Source organism: Theropithecus gelada, chromosome 5, assembly GCF_003255815.1.
Source record: "Theropithecus gelada isolate Dixy chromosome 5, Tgel_1.0, whole genome shotgun sequence".
Lineage (NCBI taxonomy): Eukaryota > Metazoa > Chordata > Mammalia > Primates > Cercopithecidae > Theropithecus > Theropithecus gelada.
Genome location: NC_037672.1, coordinates 76,446,965 through 76,467,685, shown reverse-complemented (window position 1 = coordinate 76,467,685; position 20,721 = coordinate 76,446,965). Strand labels below are relative to the sequence as shown.

Here is a 20,721-nt window from a genome sequence, read left to right as displayed (position 1 = left end):
ATCTTTACCCAGGACCTACATTATAATCCTTATATTCAAGATCACATATCTACTGGGGTGATAGATACATTAAATGGTGAACTAAAACTACTTCAGTGAGAAAATAAAATTTTAAGGGTAGACAGAAGTGGAATTAATCAGGGTTCACAAATTCAGGTATGAACATGGAGTTGGTGACGTTTAATTTGTGTGAGTTTAGAATAAATACAATTTACTGGGTATAATTGTCCCATGAAGGGAGGAGAATCTACTGAAATTCAATGTATTTTTTAGTGTCAAGCTAAAACTAACATTAATTTTTAAGAGGTGTTTTATTCATATTTCTGATAGTTTCTAAAGTTTTAAAATGTAAATTCCATTATTTTTAGCAGCAGAAAAACAGAGGCTTCCCATACAAAAGTTCAAAAGTTGAATAATCACAAGTCTTGGGGAAGTTATATCCTAAAGAGCAAAGGCCATGACATCAGAGCTGGGTTCAAGCTCCAGGCCCTTACTGACTAGTTGTATACAATAATTTATGTTCTGGACACTTTCCAAGAGGAAAAAAGGCACAGATAAAAATCCCTATCATTTTGTATCCTTCTCTAGTAGGACAGACAGACTAAAAATGATGCATGGTGTGCAGAGGAAATAATCATGTCATCTTTTTAGTATGCTTAATTGAGAGAACAAGATTGAGCAAAGATTGGAAAGAAATAAGAAAAAAGCTATAAGGTTCTCTGTGTCAAGGAAGTTTTAGACAGTAAGAAGAGCCAATGCAAAAGAATAAAGGCAGGACCTTTCTTACAATTTTTAAGAAACAGCAAGAAGATAATTTTATCAGCTATAAATTAGATATAGATCTAGTATTGAGACATGGTGGTGGTGTGAGATATTACTTGCAAAACTTTAGAACATTGCCTAGTAGTAAATGCTATGTAATTAATGTTAGATAATGTTATACTTTTCATTACTATTACCATGTTACTTCCATTAGGCAAAGAGGCTTCTCTGCAGGTTTTAGAGCATAACCTTCATGAATATACTTTTCACAAAGTACTCATTCAAGAAACTATGATGCTTTGATATCAGATGTAGTCAGAGCTCATTCATGTGTCTAAATTAAGTAGCTGCATTCAAAACTCTGGCATAAATATTTTATTTGGCTCCAAATGAGCTTGAAGAAAATGTTCTAAGTTCAAAGGATTTTACCCTCTAGCCATTGCTTTGACTAACATAAGAACCGTGCCAGGCATGTAGCAAGAACTCAAATATTTCTTGAATTAATGATTCAGACTAACTGAAAAGTTATCATGAAGAGAAAAATTCCAATTCTATTGTAAACTCTTCTTCTTCTATGCCTAACTATTGTAATTCTGTTTTATAAAATTTTGTCTCCTTACCAGGCTACTAAGTAAGAGTAAGAACATTTATAGAAAGGACACTGTTTTCTTATATCACATGTCCTGGACTTACCTTTGTGTTTATGTGCAATAAGTGTCCAAAAGTGTTTGTAATGGATAATTGTGAAGATGTCATTTACAACCTATCTTACTTCAAGGGACTTAAAAGTAAGTACAAAAGGCTAAATTTTAATATTATTTTCTTGAAACAATAAAACCTACTGTTTTATATAAATTTACTTGTTTCTCTAATTTCTAGCACGGTCTGATGACTGTAATTATGATAGCCTCTATTATAGTATTGGCTGACGTCTAAAGAATTTTTGCTTCAGAAAACTGTGACATTTCAAATGGATTGAGTTTCAACTGTTGAATAGAACACAAAGAGAAACAGTATTGAGTAGTTTTATGTCTAGGTACAAGATGTGAACATGACCGTGACAATCAAATGGAAGATTGTTTGGCCAGAAAATATAACTTTTAACAGGCATTGAGCCATTTCCTTAATTAAATTTATCATCTAAGGAACATCATAGCATTAAACTCACGTATGAATAGTCTTAAAATTGATGGCAGTGGCGGCCTGTCTGGAGTGACCACTGCAAAGGCAACGACTGCAGAGGGGGAGGTGAGGCCGAGGTTACGCGCTCTGTGGAGCCAACAGAAGATGGGAATTGATGGAAGCCCACCCGCTTCCAAATTGACAGGGCAGGAGCCCTGCTCTTCTAGGCACAGCTGCAGCCACCCAACTGCGGCTATAGATCTTGGCATCCCTGTGCTTTTGGGAATACCAAAAGACTCCCTGCCCCTGCAGGCTCAGACATGCCTGCTCCTGCTGCCTGGCCTCTCCTTGCTACTGGTGCCAGCTCTGATTTCAAAGCAAAGTTGAGGATAAGCCTGGGCACTGTTAAAACCTTGCCGGTGTGTGTGCATTCGGGGCAGTGCTAACACACAAACCCCCTGCTACCTAGGTATTGATTAGGGTTCAAGTTCCCTTTTCTCTACAGAACTTAAGGCTAATTAAGGGGAATATTGTAAAGTTTTCAGATGACCTCACAGTTACATAGAAGCTTTCCAGAATTTAACTCAAGTATTTGAACTCACCTGGAAGGACATTATGTTACTTTTGAATCAGACTCGGACTACCACTGAAAAGCAGGTCACCCTGCAAGCAGTACAGAAGTTTTGGGATGAGCTTTGTATCTCATATAGTTCCAGGGAAGGGGATAAGCCTTTTCCCATTGGAAGAACAGCAATACCACTGGAGGACCCTAAATGTGACTGCAATGATTAAATGGAAGAATGAAAGAGGAAGAATTATCATGTGTGTATCCTGGAGGGATTATGAAGGACTAGGACTAAGCCTCTCAATTAGTCCAAGCTATTCATGATAGAACAGGGATTAGATGAAAATCCCACGGCCTTCCTGGAAAGGCTAAGAGGGTCCTTGGTAAAGCACACATCTCCAACTCCTGATTCAGTTGAGGGACGACTGACCCTGAAGGATAAGTTCATATTCAAGCATCCCCTGGCATCAAGAGGAAGCTTCAGAAACAGGCCATGGGACCAGATAGTACTTTAGAGAACCTCCTAAAAGTGGCCACCTCAGTCTTTTACAATAGGAATCAGGAGGAGGCCCAAGAGAGGGAAAGGAGACACAAGAAAAAGGCAGAGGCTCTAATAGCTGCCTTGCAGGCTCACAAATCCCAAAATCCCTTGGATGGACCTGTTAACTGCTACAAATGTGGCAAGCCAGTGGCACTTTAGGAAGGACTGTCTGGACAGCAGGAGGAGGCCACTTTGGCCCTGTCCAATTTGCAGTGGGGACCACTGAAGAACAGACTGTCCTTGGAGACAGGTCACTAGGTCCAGCCCAAATGGTCCAGCAGAACTGATGGGCCCTGGGTCACTTCTCCCTGGCTCTGGTGGTTCAGAAGTCAAATGGAGAAAAGTAGACTTCCTCCCGGACACTGGAGCAGGTCTTTCAGTTCTCTCCAATACAACTCCCCTCTCCTGTCTTAGCAAGATCGTGGAGTGGGGAGGGCATCTCAGGAACACATTTAACCCAAGATTTTTCCCAAACCCTTAGTTGTAGAGACCTCTTGCTCACTGTTCTCACCTTTGTTCTGTTCCTCACCTAAAATATTTTTGTCAAAGACTCCTTAATCCTGAACTCCCAAGGGATTATCTACCCCCCTAAAGAGTTATTTCTCCTTTAAAGTTTAACTGCCTCCATACAAGATTTAATTTTTTTGACCAAGATGAAACAGCTCTAGTCACAACATTATTTTTCAAAATAGTCTACTCTTAGATTGTTTTTTCCTTTTAGCTCCTCTTTGTATAATAATCACACTTGATCTAAGCACACTTAATCTCCTTGTAAAATGTGTTTCTTCTTGTCTAGAGGCCATCAAACTCCAAGTGGTCATGCAACGGGAGCCTCAGATGATGGCTCCTTTCTTCCCGGGCACCCTTAGATAGGCCTCTGAGAGAGATCTGACTGCTGTTTTCCCCAAAACAATGCCCCCTATCAGTTTGAAACAGTTAAGAGTAGTTACTGTCCCTATCCTAATGGCAGTTAGAAGTACCTCTTCACAGGGGGAATTGATGGCAGTGGTGACCCATCTGGAGTAGCAGCTGCAAAGAAGCTGGTTGTAACTGGGGAGGCATGGCTTGGGCTGTGTGCTCCGTGAAATGAGTAGGAGACAGGAAAAAAGGTAGAAGCCTCACCGACCCCCTTCCAAGTTGGCAGGGGAGGAGCCCCACCCTCCTACATGAAGCTGCAGACACCCAGCCACAGCTGAGGACCCAAGCATTCTTGCGCTCTCAGGGGCCTGAGAAGCCTCCTGCCCCTGCAGGCTCAGAAGGCTCTGCTCCCACTGCCTGGCCTCTCCCCACTCCTGGTGCCCACTCTGATTTTGGAGCAAAGTTGAGGATGAGCCTGGGTGCTGTTGTGACCCAGGCACATGTGTGCACACTTGGGGTGGCACTGACACACCAGTCCCCTGCCACCTTGGCCCCCTCTGAACTGTGGGCACCAATGAGCACAGGGGAGAGGCTGAGGGAAATCTGAGAGTGGCTCAGCATGGGCCTGCAGGAACCCCTCAGCATGAACAGCCTGGGTACTGTGGCAGCATGTTGATGGTGGCAGGAGGCAGACAGGATTCTGGACAGAAGGCAAGGGCTCCCACCTTCAAGTCAGGGATGGCTTGAAGTCTGGGGACTAAGCTATCACTTCTTTGGTCCGGAGTGAGAAGTTATGGTGCTTTCTCCAGCCTGCCTATGGCTGCTCATAGTCCAATCAACACACACTTTCTTCCTGCTGAAGCCCATAAAAACCCTGGACTCAGCCAGACTGGAGAGACAACAGGACTCCCTGTGTACAGATAGGAGCTACCCACTGTGGGTCTGTTCTCCACTAGGGGCTTCAGACTTGGAACAACATGCCTGCAGATAGGAGCTACGCACTCTGGGTCTCCTCTCCACTGTGAGCTGCACTCATTGGGATGATCTACCTGCAGAAAGGGGCTACCCACTTTGGGTCTCCTTAAAGCTGTACTGGTTACTCAATAAAGCATCTCTTCACCTTGCTCATTCTACAGTTGTCCATGTACCTCATTCTTCCTGAACATGAGATGAGAATTTACGACCCACTGAGTGGTGAGAGTGGAAGAGCTCTAATACAAGCAGGGCTAAAACACATCCCTCCTCTACACTCACCATATTGCTAGTGAGAGAAGAGAAGAGCGGCAACCCTTTGGGGAGCCCAGACCTAGGGTGGCTCCGAGTCAGGAATTTGGCACCCTCTTTAGGTCTTTGCAGTTTCTGGTATCTCCAAGTTTCCAGGCACCACCACATTCCCCTCATTCAGACATGATGCCCACAGTGAAAGCTACTTGTGATGCATCTGATTCAGCTGCAGGCTTGCACTGATCAAGTACTTGTGCTGGTACCAGGAGCAATCCACCCCTCCACAGCAGTCAGCGTGCCTGGCTGTGCTCAGTGGCCAGACCCTGTGCTCGCTCACTCATGCACCCCTCACTGCTCTATGCCTGGCGTGCCCTTTGCAATTGTGGGTGGTAACACGAGAAGAGTGCAGCCTGCCAAGGCGAGTGGGCAGAAGGAGTCCAACAGGCCTGAGCAAAACTCAGGCAAAGGTTCCCCTGGCCACAGAGGCTTCTGGCTGGAAAAGCAACACCCTAAGAATCCTGTGACAAAATCATACATAAAGCCAAGCAGCATAACAGAATTCTTCTTCCTCTTCAGGAGACATTTTTGGCTTTTTTGTTTCCTGCTTCTAAAGTTAGCAAAAAGCTTTAAGTGTTTGGCTTACATGCAAGAACATGTGCAAACAAGGGTGGAAGAGTACATGTGTGCAATGTCTAAGTTTTTACTTCTAATTGTGTATGTGGACTTAATTTAAAATAAAAAGTGAAGCTCTGCAGGCTTGAAATTTAATTAAATTCAGGATCACATAATAAGTGATCAGAAACATAGTATTAAAAAATATCCTTTAATTCCATAACGAAGGTTGTATTTAGAAAGATTCAAAGAAGAATTGCTTCTGTAACTAAAAGATGTTTTCCTTTGTATGTCTATACCCCTAAATCTTGTTACTTTAAGCTTTTCATCACCCTCTGAACTATTCAGAAGTTAATTTTCAGAATTTAGACTCTGTTTGAAATAAGGACATACATAAATAAAAAAGTCAACTTTATAACACTAATCATATTTAAAGGATTAAAAAGAGGAAAAAATAAAGTGAAAAACTTTCTTAAACATTTAACTGGAAAACAGTGAAAATATTCATTGATGAAAGACTGGTTAATTAAACATTTAAAAATCTGTAAAATAGTAAATATAAGAGATAAACTCCACAAAATTAGGACAAAAGAAAGTTATCAATGCCCAATGTCATTAATGATAAAAGAGAAAGATTAAAGAGCAATTTCAATATGCTGTGCATATAAAGAGGCTTAATTTATTTCCATCCTAAGATGATTAGCTCATAGTTTGTGGAAGGCATGTCAATTGTTTTATAATCCTGTAAAAAACATTTAAAGGTTAATGGGAAACAGTGGAGAGAGTCTGAACCCTGCAGAAAATACCCCATAGATTACTTAACATATTTAAAAAGGAAGATCACACACATTCTGAAATTGTCAAGAATTCTAATATGTTATACTTCTATGCCATTTTGTTAAATAGGATTTTTCCTTCAAGATGGATACTTTACATTCTTTTAAATTTTGTCTGGGTAGGAATATTACAAAATATTTCTTCATAATCAACTTAAGCCTGAAAATATTAAAAAGTCTCTATATTTGATTTATTTTTCATCCTTGAGTGTATTTTAGAATTTTAAAAGTTAACCTTTTTTCTTTGAAAGAGATTAGTGTCATAATACCTAGTGTGTCATCATTTGCACGTTTTTTTTTTTTTTTTGTCTAAGTAAAAACACAAATTTTTAGTGAATATGGATCTTCAAGATATATTTCCTCTTGGGCCCAAATCACAAAATAAATTGCCAAAGAATATTACATGTAAGCAATATTAATATTTTGCAATATATCAAAATAAATGAACTTATTTAACCAATGATGAGTCCAATTATTTTTAGTTAAATGATGTTACCTAGGAGCAAATATCTGGTTTATCATATCATATTCCAGATATTAGATAGTAATAAGGGTAAGCTCAAAGTGAGATGGTAGTCTAAATGTTGTGTGTGTGTGTGTGTGTGTGTGTGTGTGTGTCTGTGAGAGTGAGAGAGATAATCAATCATATTTTGGCACAGAGAGAAGGAAGAAATGTATCTAATCCTATATCTTTACATCTTTCCTAGCTCAAGCTTTTTAAAATAATTTGCTATTGCTCAAATACAGTTTCCCAAATTTATGTTAGGTTTTGGCCACATTTCTTCATTTAATTTTCCAGTTATTTAACAAATCTTTACTGGGTTAATTCAGGACAATCTAGGTACTGCAGGGTGAGTTAGATTTAATTGGTCCAAACAAAAATTACAAAGTTCATTGCCTTAAGTGAGATAGAAAAAGTCTTTCAAGAATCATATCATTTAGCTTTTGAATAGTTATACTTATATAATAAAATATAAAATAGTTTGTCCATGAAGAGTACAATACAATGGCCAAGGATGTTTCTATCATACGACAAATGTTCCCTAATAGTCAAGAAAATACATCCAACAAAATAAAGTAATTAAAATTTCATGCAGAAAATTGGCTTCTAAAAAACTATAAGCCTCAGATTTGTTTTTGGTGAAATGTGCTGTCTTTTCAACTGCAAATCCCTAGAGTCAGCATCTTAAACTGTGTTGCAAAATTAAATTGGATTAGAAAAGTATTTTAATATGAATGAACAATGTACTAATTGCTTAGATGTTGCTGTTTTTAAAAGTAATTACATTTTCATCAGACAAAATGTTCAAAAATGTTTTACCAAGCCTTGGATTTGGCAGAAAATTAAGTTATGTGTTTTGGGCATAGACCTGATTCTAGTACAAATGAGACATTATACTAAAATTTCATTTTTCTTGAACAGCAATTTCAGGTATATATAGAATTTGTGTGTGTGTGTGTGTGTGTGTGTGTGCGAGGGAGAGAGAGAGAGACAGAGAGAGAGAGAGAGAGAAAGAGAGGGTTAGGCTTTGTGTCTCCACCCAAATCTTATCTTGCATTGTAATCCGCATAATCCCCACATATCAAGGGAGAGACCAGGTGGAGGTAATCGGATTATGCGGGCAGTTTTCCAAATGCTGTTCTCATGAGAGTAAATTTGTTCTCAGGAGATCTAATGGTTTCACGGGGGGCTCCTCCCCCTTGGCTCTTCCCCTCTTCAGCACTTCTCCTTCCTGTCGCCTTGTGAACAGGTGTCTTCCTCCATGATTGTGAGTTTCCTGAGATCACCCCCTGCCATGTGGAACTGTGAATCAATTACACCTCTTTTCTTTATAAATTACCCAGTCTTGAACAGTTCTCCATAGCAGTGTGAGAACCAATACAGAGTGTATGGGTGACTTTGTATGAATGTGTGCATGTATGCACTACAATGATACTACCCTTCAGTTACCAAATAGTAAGTAGATTGAAAGTTCTTTCAAATATTTTGTTGTCTAATGCTAAAGATACCACATAAGGGTGAGCAAGAATCCGTAGCAAACTGTCACCTGTAAATTCACTGTGCTAAGTCTACAACAACATATTTCTGATAATTGATGTGTATCCTTTAATAAACTCTCAAAAACACAGATTTATTGGATTCTAGACCTTGGTTCTTTTTTCCATTTTTATTCATTTCTCCTAAGTGTGCACACAACAAATAAAGAATCTTCTTATAACCTCCATGTCCATAAATATAACTAATGTTTATTGAACTTATTAGAAAGGAAACCACTAACTCTTATCTCAGTCTGAAATAAAGAAATGGCATTACAAACCAGCTCTGCAAAGGCATCATGTATAATTTGGGGTGGAAAAGACACATTGTCACGTGGTAGTTTTCTTAGTAGTTACAATTCATGCAATTTCATTATACTATTGTGTCAAAATCTGACAAGTCTAGTGAAATCAGCTTATCTTCCAGAAAGCAGGGATACAGGTTGTGCATTCTCCCCAGGTGACTTCAGAGAGATGAAATCAGTGGGGCACTAGATAGCCATCCCCCTGCCTGGGATGGGCTTGATTGTCCTCAACAGAACACAAACTATCCCCTAGCTAGAAATTCTAGAAATACATAAATGCCAATCTAACATTAAAAGTAAGCAATGAATTACTGCATATATTTTTAAGAAAACTTCAAACAAATAAATAAGAACCAGAAGTAATAGGATTTTCCTATACAATGAGGGAATGTTCAAAAGATTTTGTGATATTTTATAAAAATAAACTGTTACTTCTGTAATTTAAGGATATAGTCATAAATCTTTTCAGAACACAATATGCAGTACTTTGAAAAGTGCCCAATTCTGTATATTTATGAGTTGAATAGGTGCTGAAGAGTCAACAGTAAATGAGTAGAACAGTAACAAAATCAATATGAACATTGATTTCCTGGCTTTTTGGGGGGACCTTATGGTACATTTTCACTTTTTTTCTGAGAAATAAATATTTCCAGGAAGACTTTCATTAAGTTTTCTATAATGGTCTAACACCAAAATATATTTTCAAATGGACAGCTCCCATTACTAAATATCCCTTCTAATAATGGCCTGGATTTAAAAAATATGTGAAGCTATGTTTATTGTAGGAAAATAGCATACTCTTGTTTTATTTACTTCACTTTGTTTTATTCTACTTTATTTTATTTTATTTTTTATTGTTGATTATGCTCAGCTCAATATCAGAAAACACCTAGAACAGCTCTTATTAAGACTCGACCTCTTTTTTGCATAAAATGAAAAGATGTAGATACGTAATATATTATATATTCATGTATCTATTTCGATAATATTTAATACAATTCACTTCAAATCAGTATACACCATAATTGAAATATTCAGGTTGAAATCACTTAGAAGCTGAAAATAAAAGCAGTCAGTGAAAATGTTTGGTCATTTTCTAAGGAGCTTGTCTGCCATAATTTCTGTTTTGGATACACCACCCTGTTAGGATAGAATACTGGCTAAATAGAATCATGTCTTACTCCTCAAAATATACTTGGCACAGAGATAACTTTTCCCAAACACTAATTAATCTTGAAGCAGACAACCATATACACTTTTGAGAGACAAAAAATTTCAGATTAAGAAACCTGTGTCATCTAAAGAGATATAGCTATATGAACCGAATAAACAATAACACATCAACGCAGCTCTTATGAAGAGAGCATACCTAAAAAGAGAAATTGTGGGCTTAAAAATCATCAATAATAGGAACAAGATAAGGCTTAGGAATTGCATCATGTATTGAGATTATCTGCTGATATATTGCTTGCCTGATTTGTTTTGGGATGTGCTTAACAGCCAAATGGTCAGATCAAGGTGAGGAAGAGATCAGCTGCAAAACTTCAGAATCACAGCTTCCTCTCTTACCTTCCACTGAGGAGGAAGCCGATAACCACTGCCAACAAAATGACTCCCACTGTCACAGACACAGCAATTATAGGAATCTGGCTTTGATCGCTGGATGCTGCAACTGCTGATAGGAGATACAGAAAATGGAGCTTGTGGTTAAAGTGATCACATGCATTCAAAATAAAAGCTGCTTAATAGACAGTAATCAATTCATGATTTAAGCAATTTACCCACACTTGGCTGAGATTTCCCCTAATATCCTTTCTGAAAAATGTGTAACTGAAAAGTCATCTTTAATAGAAAATATTTACTTTCCAAATAGAGATTTGAGAGCATCACTAAGTCACTGATTATTTCCTTGTCATCATAAAAAATGAATGCATGTTGTTTGCATAGTATTCATCTAGGGGCCTTAGGTCTGCGAATTAAAATGGAACTTCTTTATTGACTTCAAACACCTTAATCTAAATAGGAGGTGCCAGGTATATAAGATTTGATATTTTTAGAGTTTGTACTCTGCTGTTCTCTAGAAAAAAAATCTGATGAACCCAGGTAGGACTTTTTTCCCCATAGACATTGGAGACATTGAAGACAAAAATAATGTGACTATGACCTCATTGAAGTAAAGTATAATATCAGTATTCTGAATATTACTACAAAAACACAATGTAAAGCACAATATAACCAGTAAGTATATTTCATAAGTAAATTCACTTTTTGAAAAATATCAAGGCAAACATTTAGAGGTGTAGAAATCTATCTTAAAATTGGATATATTTACATCACCTACTTTTTATATACATAGATTTAGATGAAATGTTTTATATTTTAGTATAAAATTCCCTTCATAAGAGGAATATGAACATGATTAAGCGGTTGTACTTAAATAAGCAAATAAATTTTATTTTTGTGCTAACTAATCTGGATTAAAACAAAACACCCATAGGGCAAAATAAATTGTACTAATGTTCTTAAGAATCTCTCCATAGAATATGTAGCATGTTTCTTGTTTAATGACATGATCAATTTGATAACTTCAAAGTAGCATTAGTTCAGCTCCATGGTAACAAATATTGTCACAGAAATTAGTAACAATCTGTGTTTTCTTTTTCACAACCCCATACCAGATCTTGGCCTACCAAGAGTTTTGGATCTGCAAACACCTCCCTTTCTATTTTAGTCACATTGTTCTTGATTCTTTCTAATCAAAACGAAGTGACTTGCTGATGACCCTCTTGCACTGATTCGCTTTCAACTATTTTAGACCAGTATTTAGATCCCATTATTATTAACAGCTGGTTTGAGTAAAACTATTATTTTCAATATAAGTCAGTGCTCTTACCTTCTCCCTTTTTGCATAATATGTACAAGAGTCTTGCCCTGTTTTCTCCTAGTCTCTGACGCTAAGGTCGGTGGCAAGAAATTTAGTTATAGGCTACAGTATAAATGAGGCAGGAAAAAACTACCCCCAGAATTGCTAATACCCTTTCCCCAAAGTCTGCTTTATTGATCTCTAAACTCAGATTATTTCTACTGCTACTTTTTTTTTCTCTTTTCTCTTTCTTTTTTGGCAGAGGGCACTGTTTCTAGATAAACTTCACTCAGAAACTCAATGTTATTTGAGTAAGTTGCAACTGCTGCTTGAATGCCTTAATTCTCTATTGTTAATTTCCTAGTAAAATCATCCTCATAATGAGCCATCTTCATATGCTCCGTGTATTAATACATTCCCACTTCCCACATTAGAGAAATGCTAAACTTTCAAAGATCTCCCTCTGGAAGACAGTTTTGCTGCCTTATAAACTATTGTGCTGCTTACAAGCCTGAGCAGATATCACCTTTAGGGAGAAGTAAATCTTTATATCTAAACTTAGTAGGAATAGTTCAATCCAAATTGCAAAATAGGTCCAGCATTTACTACACATATGGGTCAAGAAAATTACTTAAACCTTTAAAGTCCCATTTGCATAATCTCCAAATAGGGATAATTTCCTTGGATCATTATATTTCTGTTAAGATTAAAGATAATACATACAATGCACTTAGCATAGAGTTTCAACTACTGACAGCCTTAAATAAATAGTAAAGTATCACTTATACTTATTATCTCCTGTTTATTTACCATTCTTAAATTTCCTATTTGTCAACATCTTGACAGAGGCATCTGAAACCAACCATATCTAAGAACCAACATTTTAAAATTATCTCTGAAATTTTTTTATTCTTCTGCCTTTGAATTCCATGGATGATGACATTTGCAACATGCAATGTGTACTTCTTTATTTAACTTATCCTCCACCATGATTAGGAGTTTGACTTAGCTGAACGTATACCTTAAACTTGAAACTCTCCTCCTCTTGGTTTCTATGGCATCAGACAAGCTGTTGTACTCTGTCCCTCTCTATGAAGCACTACTTTGTCAGTTCTGATGGCTTCATATTCTCTTCCCACAGTGATGTATGAACGATTCTCCATGAATGCTCACTCCCGATCCTTCTCATTTCTTATCCTTCTCACTTCTCTCCATTTCTTTCTGTCTTTTTTTTTCACATCCTCCCTTTCTTTCTCCCTCTCTCTGATACTTCTTCCTTCATGGTATCAATTAATAACTATCAGGATGACAAATTTATATCTCCTACCCTTATTTCTCTCCAAAGAATCCTTCCATTTTTTATAACAAACTGTTTAGCCCTTTGTTTGGATTTTATTCTTACATAAAAATTAACATGTTTAAAATTGACCTTTATACCACATCTACCCCCAAAGGCATTAACGAAAACATATATCAACAAATAAACATGTCATTAATCAAACCAAAAAATCAAACTGGTTTGATCTCTTTCTGGTTTCTTTGAACTATTACTAAATCCTTCTTAACTTCTGCTTGTTCATTCATTATCAAATACTTTTGTGTTTCTTTGATGTTTCTCCCCATACATCACTTATTTTCATCCAACATTAACCTATTTGATTCAAATCTGTATAATCAAAATGGTGGAATATTGTTCATAGCATTTTAACTGTTCTCTCTGCCTTCTATGTACTCATATTAAATATCAAAAATATCATTTTTATGTTTCTCTGATCAAAAACTTTAGAAAGTCCTACTACCTTTGGAAGAAAATTGTCAAATGCTAAGTCTAGTTTTCAAAAGCCCTTCTAATCTGAGTCTAACAATTATTCCCACTCTTAATGTGCCAGTTTGGGAACTCTCACAGATATAGTTTTGGAGGAAGAGTGCACAATTACTCAGAAATAAGGGTAAAAACAGAGTAACTTCACATTGGCCACAGTATTAAATTTGAGAAGAAGTATAAAATTTTGGTAGTGTCAAATTCTTCATTTTTAGTAATTTCCAGGACCAACATTAATGATGCGCAGATCTTTATAGAAAAATATATTGCGTTAAAATAATTGCTAATGGCATTCAAAAGATTAATATGCTAAGTTGATACATTTTATGAATATAGTTTATAAGTAACATCAAATCACAAACATTAATATTCTCTGTATTTATCTAACGTCCTCTGAAATCAGATCATTTTTGTATAAAAAGCAATTAGAGACCATTTTGTGAGGAAGAATTTACAGAATATATTTTTGTTTATGATTATTTTAGTTTAATTTATTTATATAGTTTTATTATTATTTTAAATTTGCAATATTTTCTAAGGTCCTTGATGGGTTTTAAATTTTCTTGTGTGCATGTGTGTGTGTGTAGACAGGGTCTCACTCTGTCATCCAGGCTGGAGTACAGTGGCACGATCTTGGCTCACTGCAACCTCTGCCATCAGGGTTCATGTCACCCTCCAATCTCAGCCTTCGAGTAGTTGGGACTACAAGCGTGCGCCACCACGTACAGCTAATGTTTGTATTTTGTTGTTGTTGTTGTTGTTGTTGTTGTTGTTGTTGTTAAGGGGTTTCACCATTTAGCCCAGGCTAGTCTGAAACTTCTGAGCTCAAGCAATTCACCCACCATAAACTCAGGTTTTAACTATTCACTGTTTCACATGCAATAATTAATTTGTGAGCAATTTCTAATAAGAAATGATTCATCAAGATTTTTAAATTGTTTATTCTTTTGTTTGTCCTGAGGGCATTAATGATATCATTAATTATATTAATTCAGATGAAAATAAACAATTTACAGGTTATCGTCAATGCATTCATGCTTGTTGATTTGTTTAGGAGTGAGACAAAAATATTTAGGTCAAGTAGGAGATATGGTAATCATGTTAACATACTGTTAAAATTTTAATCCTTAAGATATATACCTTTAGTTATGCATGTCTCTCATTTTCTTATGTTTACTAAAAATTAGTTTATTAATGATGTCGTTTTAGAAAAATAACTGGGAAATATCATGGGAAGACTTAAAAGAAAATGTTGAAGCAATATAACACACTATGGAGAAAGATCACCAATTATACAAATTAATATTCTTTGTAAATAATAATGTTTCTTTAAAAAAAATCATTACACATTAGCATCATGCCTGGAAATTCTAAGGCAGCATATACTGAGAAGTCACATTTTTTACCTCACCTTGCTTCCCACACTCCTGGTTGTATACAAATATTACGTGGACATTCTCTAGACTTTATTACCTCAGCTATATATGTGAAGAGTTCATCATTGAAGGTTAAAATAATTGTAAGAGCCAGATTATAAGTCTACAGGTCAGACTGAGAATTTAGGATCTTTCTCTCACAGCAATAGGTATCTATAAACTTTCTTAATCAGGGTAACTTAATCAAGGGCATAATTTTTAATAAGTAATATAAGTACATAGGAATCAGTGGAGACATTAAAAACAATATGGTAGGCAAATAGGCACATGAAAGGATGTTGAACATAATTAACTAACAGTGATTTTCAAAATAGTGAGATATCACTACCCACTTATTCAAAATGACTAACAAATAAGTAAATAAATAATGGCAATTCCAAATGCTGACAAGGATATAAAGAGACCAGATCAATCACCCATTGCTGGTGGAAATGGAAAATGATACAGCCATTTTGGAAAACATGTTGGCAGTTTCTTACAAAATTAGATATACAATTACTGTACAATCCAGTGTTGTTCTTTTGGAAATTCATCCTAGGGAAATAAAAACCTACATGACAAAAATCTGTATACAAATGTTTACAGTATCTTTATTTGTGATAGCAAAAACTGTAATCAGCCCTGATATCCTTCAACAAATTAATGGAGGTTAAACAAATTGTGGTACATACATATTAAGGATTATTATTCAGTAATAAAAATAAAGAAACTTGATACACACCACAATCTGGATGAATCTGCAGGAAATTATGCTAAGTGAAAAAAAGCCAATTCCAAATTAAAAGGCACATACTGCATGTTTCTATTTATGAAACATTTTTGAAATGTGAAAACGTCATGCATGAATGGCAGATGAATGGTTTCCAGGGCTTAGTGATGCCACAACATTTGTTCTTTTTTTTTTGAGACGGAGTCTCGCTCTGTCGCCCAGGTTGGAGTGCAGTGGCCGGACCTCAGCTCACTGCAAGCTCCGCCTCCCGGGTTCACGCCATTCTCCTGCCTCAGCCTCCCGAGTAGCTGGGACTACAGGCACCCGCCACCTCGTCCGGCTAGTTTTTTTTTTTTGTTTGTTTGTATTTTTTAGTAGAGACGGGGTTTCACCATGTTAGCCAGGATGGTCTCGATCTCCTGACCTCGTGATCCGCCCGTCTTCGCCTCCCAAAGTGCTGGGATCACAGGCTTGAGCCACCGCGCCCGGCCCACAACATTTGTTCTTAAAGGTAGTGGGTGTGGTTATAAAAAAGAAACACAAAGGATCTTTACAGTATTGGGATTGTTTGGTAACTTGGGGTTGGTGGTAGATACACAAACTTGTACAAGTGACCAAATGGCATAGAATCTAACACACATACATGTCCACATACACATTTAAAGAGGAATACAAGAGAATAGGATTAAATCTGTGGATTGATTGCATCAATATCAGTGTTTTGGTTGTGATATTATACTATGGTTCTGCAAAATATTACCATGGGGAAAACTAAGTAAAGTGTATAAGAGTGGTCTGTATTGCTGTTAAAATTGCATGCAAATCCACAATTACCTCAGTACAACTTTTAATAAAAAACACAATACCATTATTTCCTAATTTAGGCTGCACAGATTTGAGACAAATAGGTATAGCTGGATAAAAGGAAGTGATCCATTTTTAAAAATTAAAAGAATCACAAATGTGATTGATGAATCGTGGGCATGTAGAGGTTAAGATAGATTCAGTTACAGTCTGAAAGCTTCAAGATAAATTATGTTAAAAGAAACCAGGAAAGGGTCTAAAGAGTTTGGCTGAATGGTTTTACTCACGGTAAGTTTCTTTGTTGAGATATATATATATATATATATATATATATATATATATATATATATATAGTCACTGCTGTTGAGAATGGGGGTAGGGTAAAAAATCAATTTTAAACATATTATTTTTATGCATAACAAAATTAAAATGAAGAAGTTTACAGTTACAAGACATAAACTAAACTTGGCAGAGGAAGAATAATTGGAGATTTTCTACCCAAATCTTCATATTAAATAGCTTTTCTAAAGAAATTGTTTTGCGTTCCTGTTTGTACTACTATTTGCATTTCTCTTTAGAGTTATCTTTTGACTTACAAGACAATGTCAATGAAAAATAAAAGCGCTCATAACATTTTAACTTTTTGTTAACAAATGACCGAAATGTAATATAAATTAGTAAATAATAAATTCTATAAAAACACAAATCATAAAAAAGTGTCAACTTTTCATTATTTGTATCATCATTATGAATTGAACAGGCAATTGGAAAATTCTTTTTAAAAAATATACTCACGGAAATTTTAAAATAACTTCCTATTACATACCTGACTGATAAAGTAGGTTTTTCTTAGTACAGATGGCTCATTAAAGTCAGAACTCTTTAACTATCACTTACCAAATAAAAATCACTGAAAGCTTAATGAGGAAAAACACAAATATGTTTATTGTATGTTTACCGTAATTACTGCATCAAAGTACTTGAAGACCTTATTGGGGAAATAATAAATGTAAATTAAGACTGAAATTATGACATAAAGTAAATAATTGCGCAGTGAAATAATGAATGTGGATTTCAGAAAATACTACAAAAATAAATGTTCTGAAAAAAAGTTTTATTTTAATTGTCATTGCATATCTTCTCTGATTCTTTATTAGACAATAGGCCTTGAGAAAGAAGGTATTATTCCTTAGAATTATTTGAGTCATTTATAGCATCTTTGAGCTAAAAAGAAACCCTTTGATGGCTAGAAATTGAATAAAATCAATTTTAAAATAATAAGCAAAATTAGGCCGAGTGTGGTGACTGACGCCTGTAATCCCAGCACTTTGGAGACCAAGGTGGGCAGATCACCTAAGGTCAGGAGTTTGAGATCAGTCTGACCAACATGGAGAAACCTCATCTCTACTAAAAATGCAAAATTAATCAGGCACGGTGGTGCACGCCTGTGATCCCAGCTACTTGGGAGGCTGAGTCAGGAGCATCATTTGAACTCAGGAGGTGGAAGTTGTGGTGAGCCAAGATCGCTCCACTACACTCCAGTCTGGGCAATGGAGTGAGACTTTCTCAATATAAATAAATAAATAAGCAAAACTATTACTCTAAAATGCTTTTTGAAACAAATATTCTATATTTTAGAATTAAACACAGTATATTCCTTTTGTCTGGAGAGAAGTTTCTATGTGTTACTCACGTTGATTTCTTCAGGGCCTAGGGAAGCCTAATATGTTATAGGTGTTCAATATATTCTTGTTGTTGAGTTATATTCAGAAAACATTATACATAAAGATCAAAAAGCAATTAATATCTAATATACTCTCTACAAATAATAAATTCATTCTGTAAAAAGCTTGTACATATATGTACACATATGAGTAAAAAAAAAAGATTTTACTCTCATAGCTAGGAGGCAGTATGATGTCGAAGTATTTTCATTTGCTATTAAAAATAATGCTATAATCTACTTCGGCAATAAAAAAATTAGTGGGTGATATTTCTTTTTCTCTAGAAATTATATAGAAAATGTTAAAAGTAGCTTACTTCAGGTAAACCTTTGTAAAAGTATACACAGGAAATGATTAAATATTAGTCCTCTAAGTCATCTGATTGAGTTTTCGTGTGCTTGGCAGCTACTATTTAATACATATGTAAATGATAGAATATTGAAAAGCCTGAAGAAAAACCAGTTGCTGAATGTGCCAACATCCTAGAACTGAGTAGAATTTACCTTTTTTTTTTTTTTTAAATGGGATTTTTCCATTTGTATAGTTATCAAAGCACTCAAGCATAGTTTGAGATTTCATTTATGGCTTTGTTCCCAGAGTTGGTAGACCACATAAGCAATATTTATTACTAATTATACCGAAACAGAATCAAGCCTTGTTAAGATGGCTAGCTTATACAGCATGCCTTTTTTTCTTAAATCCCTTTTAGTTTAAAGGGGCAGGATTAAATAATCCATTGCTAATATTATGAGAATTTTCAGACTAATATCACATGTTCCTATTCAATCTAGTAAGAAAAGAAAATTTTCTGAATAGCATTAGAAGTTCAAATTTCAGTAGCTTCAGTTAAACTTCACTCATAGATTTTCCTTTGTGTAGAAAACAAATTTATAATTTTTTACAATGGCACCCTTTTCCGTATAAAATTCAGTGAAACAACACTTAGAAAGTTATTTTTACAGATTAAAAATTATTTTTAAATAAATCAGTTAAATATACTTTAAAAAGAAGATCTTGATTTTCAAAGGGGACGTATAATATAGTTTTATTCACATTTTAATTTAATAGCTCTTCTGATTCTTACAAAGTAAATTCATAACTAAATTATCATTTTGTTGATTTTTGTAAAAAGGAAATATGCAATTTATTTATTTTAAAATTACTAATTTTTATGTAACTCGGCTTAAAGCAAATACACATACACACTGACACACATATACACTTCTGACATTTCACAGTACTGTGTATTTCTTCACAAAAAGTTTTAACAGCGTCTATTACTGTCTTAAATTCTTTCAATGTGTTTAGGACAAGTAAGTAACATAAATATTTTGTTGAAATTAAAGGAAAATGTTTTACACTACTTTATAGGGAAAAAAGTGATTCAAAAAGGCTGTTCCAAAAAATATTCCCAGATTCTCCCGTTAAAGACAGTGCCAGAGATTTAATAGTTTTTATGAGATCAGATTGGTTCCTGAGATCACCATTTTCTTGCCAATCTCAATGCTAAAGAAAACTCCCTGTGGAATTTTCAAAGAAAGACTAAGCCTAGTAGCCTAGTTCAATAAAACAACTAAAAAAGTAAATGGCAATAATTCAATAAAGTATGGCAGCAGTGGAAAGAAAGTCTTTAGAAGCAAGTTTAAACATTTTTAAAGTATCTCCTGAAGTACCATCTCCCAGAAGACTGAATGCAATGAGGAGCAGGGACCAACGTGTTAACCCGCCGACCTACCATAATAGCATGACAGATGCTTCCTACCTGAAGGGGTCATGCCTGGGAGAGAGAGAGGGAGAGTGAGACTGACAGAGTGCCCAGGGAGGGTATTGATCCATTGACTCTTTTCTGGTAACCATTACTGAGACATGAGTTGACAGTAATTAAAATGACTTACACACTGGGGTGGTTTCAAACTCAAATCTTCGACTGAAGACACCATAGCCTGCTGCTGTACGTGCTCGAATTTGGAAGACATAAACTGAAGCTGGTTTCAAGCCCTCTGCGGTAATAGTTGTCTCTTTGGATTTGATAATTGTGTAGCTGGTCTCTTGGTCCTTGGGATGCGCATGCACATACAGTAAAAAAGGCAGCATATAAATTAATAATGACCGCAAAATTTAGAACCATAGATCAGAAAATGAATCAGAAACCAATGGACTCTATTAGTACAAATATAATACTTTAGAAAAAAATCCTACACATCCTAGGTGTGCTATTGACATAGAATATTAAAGTCTTTTCTAGAACTCAGGGTGGTGGGTGACATTGTGTCCACCTATCCAGAATACTTGTCTTTGGCAGTAATACATTTCTAAAATTTTGAAAACATAATGTTGTAGGAGATTGATTATTTTACAGACTCTATTTTAGTATTGTTATTTGTATACTTTTTTCCTCCAATATAGTTAATTGGAGCATATGTAATATACTGCCTATTCATACAGAAAGTTAACAATGTGTCCCATTCTGTGAGGTAAGACCTAGGCTTTAACTCATTAGT

The 20,721-nt window shown here is 35.7% G+C and overlaps 1 protein-coding gene across 4 annotated transcripts in view; it reads right to left on the bottom strand.

Annotated features, from left to right (window-relative positions):
* The window catches only part of EPHA5 (EPH receptor A5), a 343,406-nt gene that overhangs the window by 73,266 nt on the left and 249,419 nt on the right, over positions 1-20,721 (bottom strand). For 2 of the 4 annotated variants that reach the window (XM_025385372.1, XM_025385374.1), the window contains exons 7-8: positions 20,116-20,275; positions 10,432-10,537 (exon numbers count right to left, since the gene is read on the bottom strand). In XM_025385372.1, the coding sequence (XP_025241157.1) occupies positions 10,432-10,537; positions 20,116-20,275 (266 nt within the window). The remainder of the gene's footprint in view (positions 1-10,431; positions 10,538-20,115; positions 20,276-20,721) is intronic. The other 2 variants (XM_025385373.1, XM_025385375.1) reach the window with 1 other exon arrangement.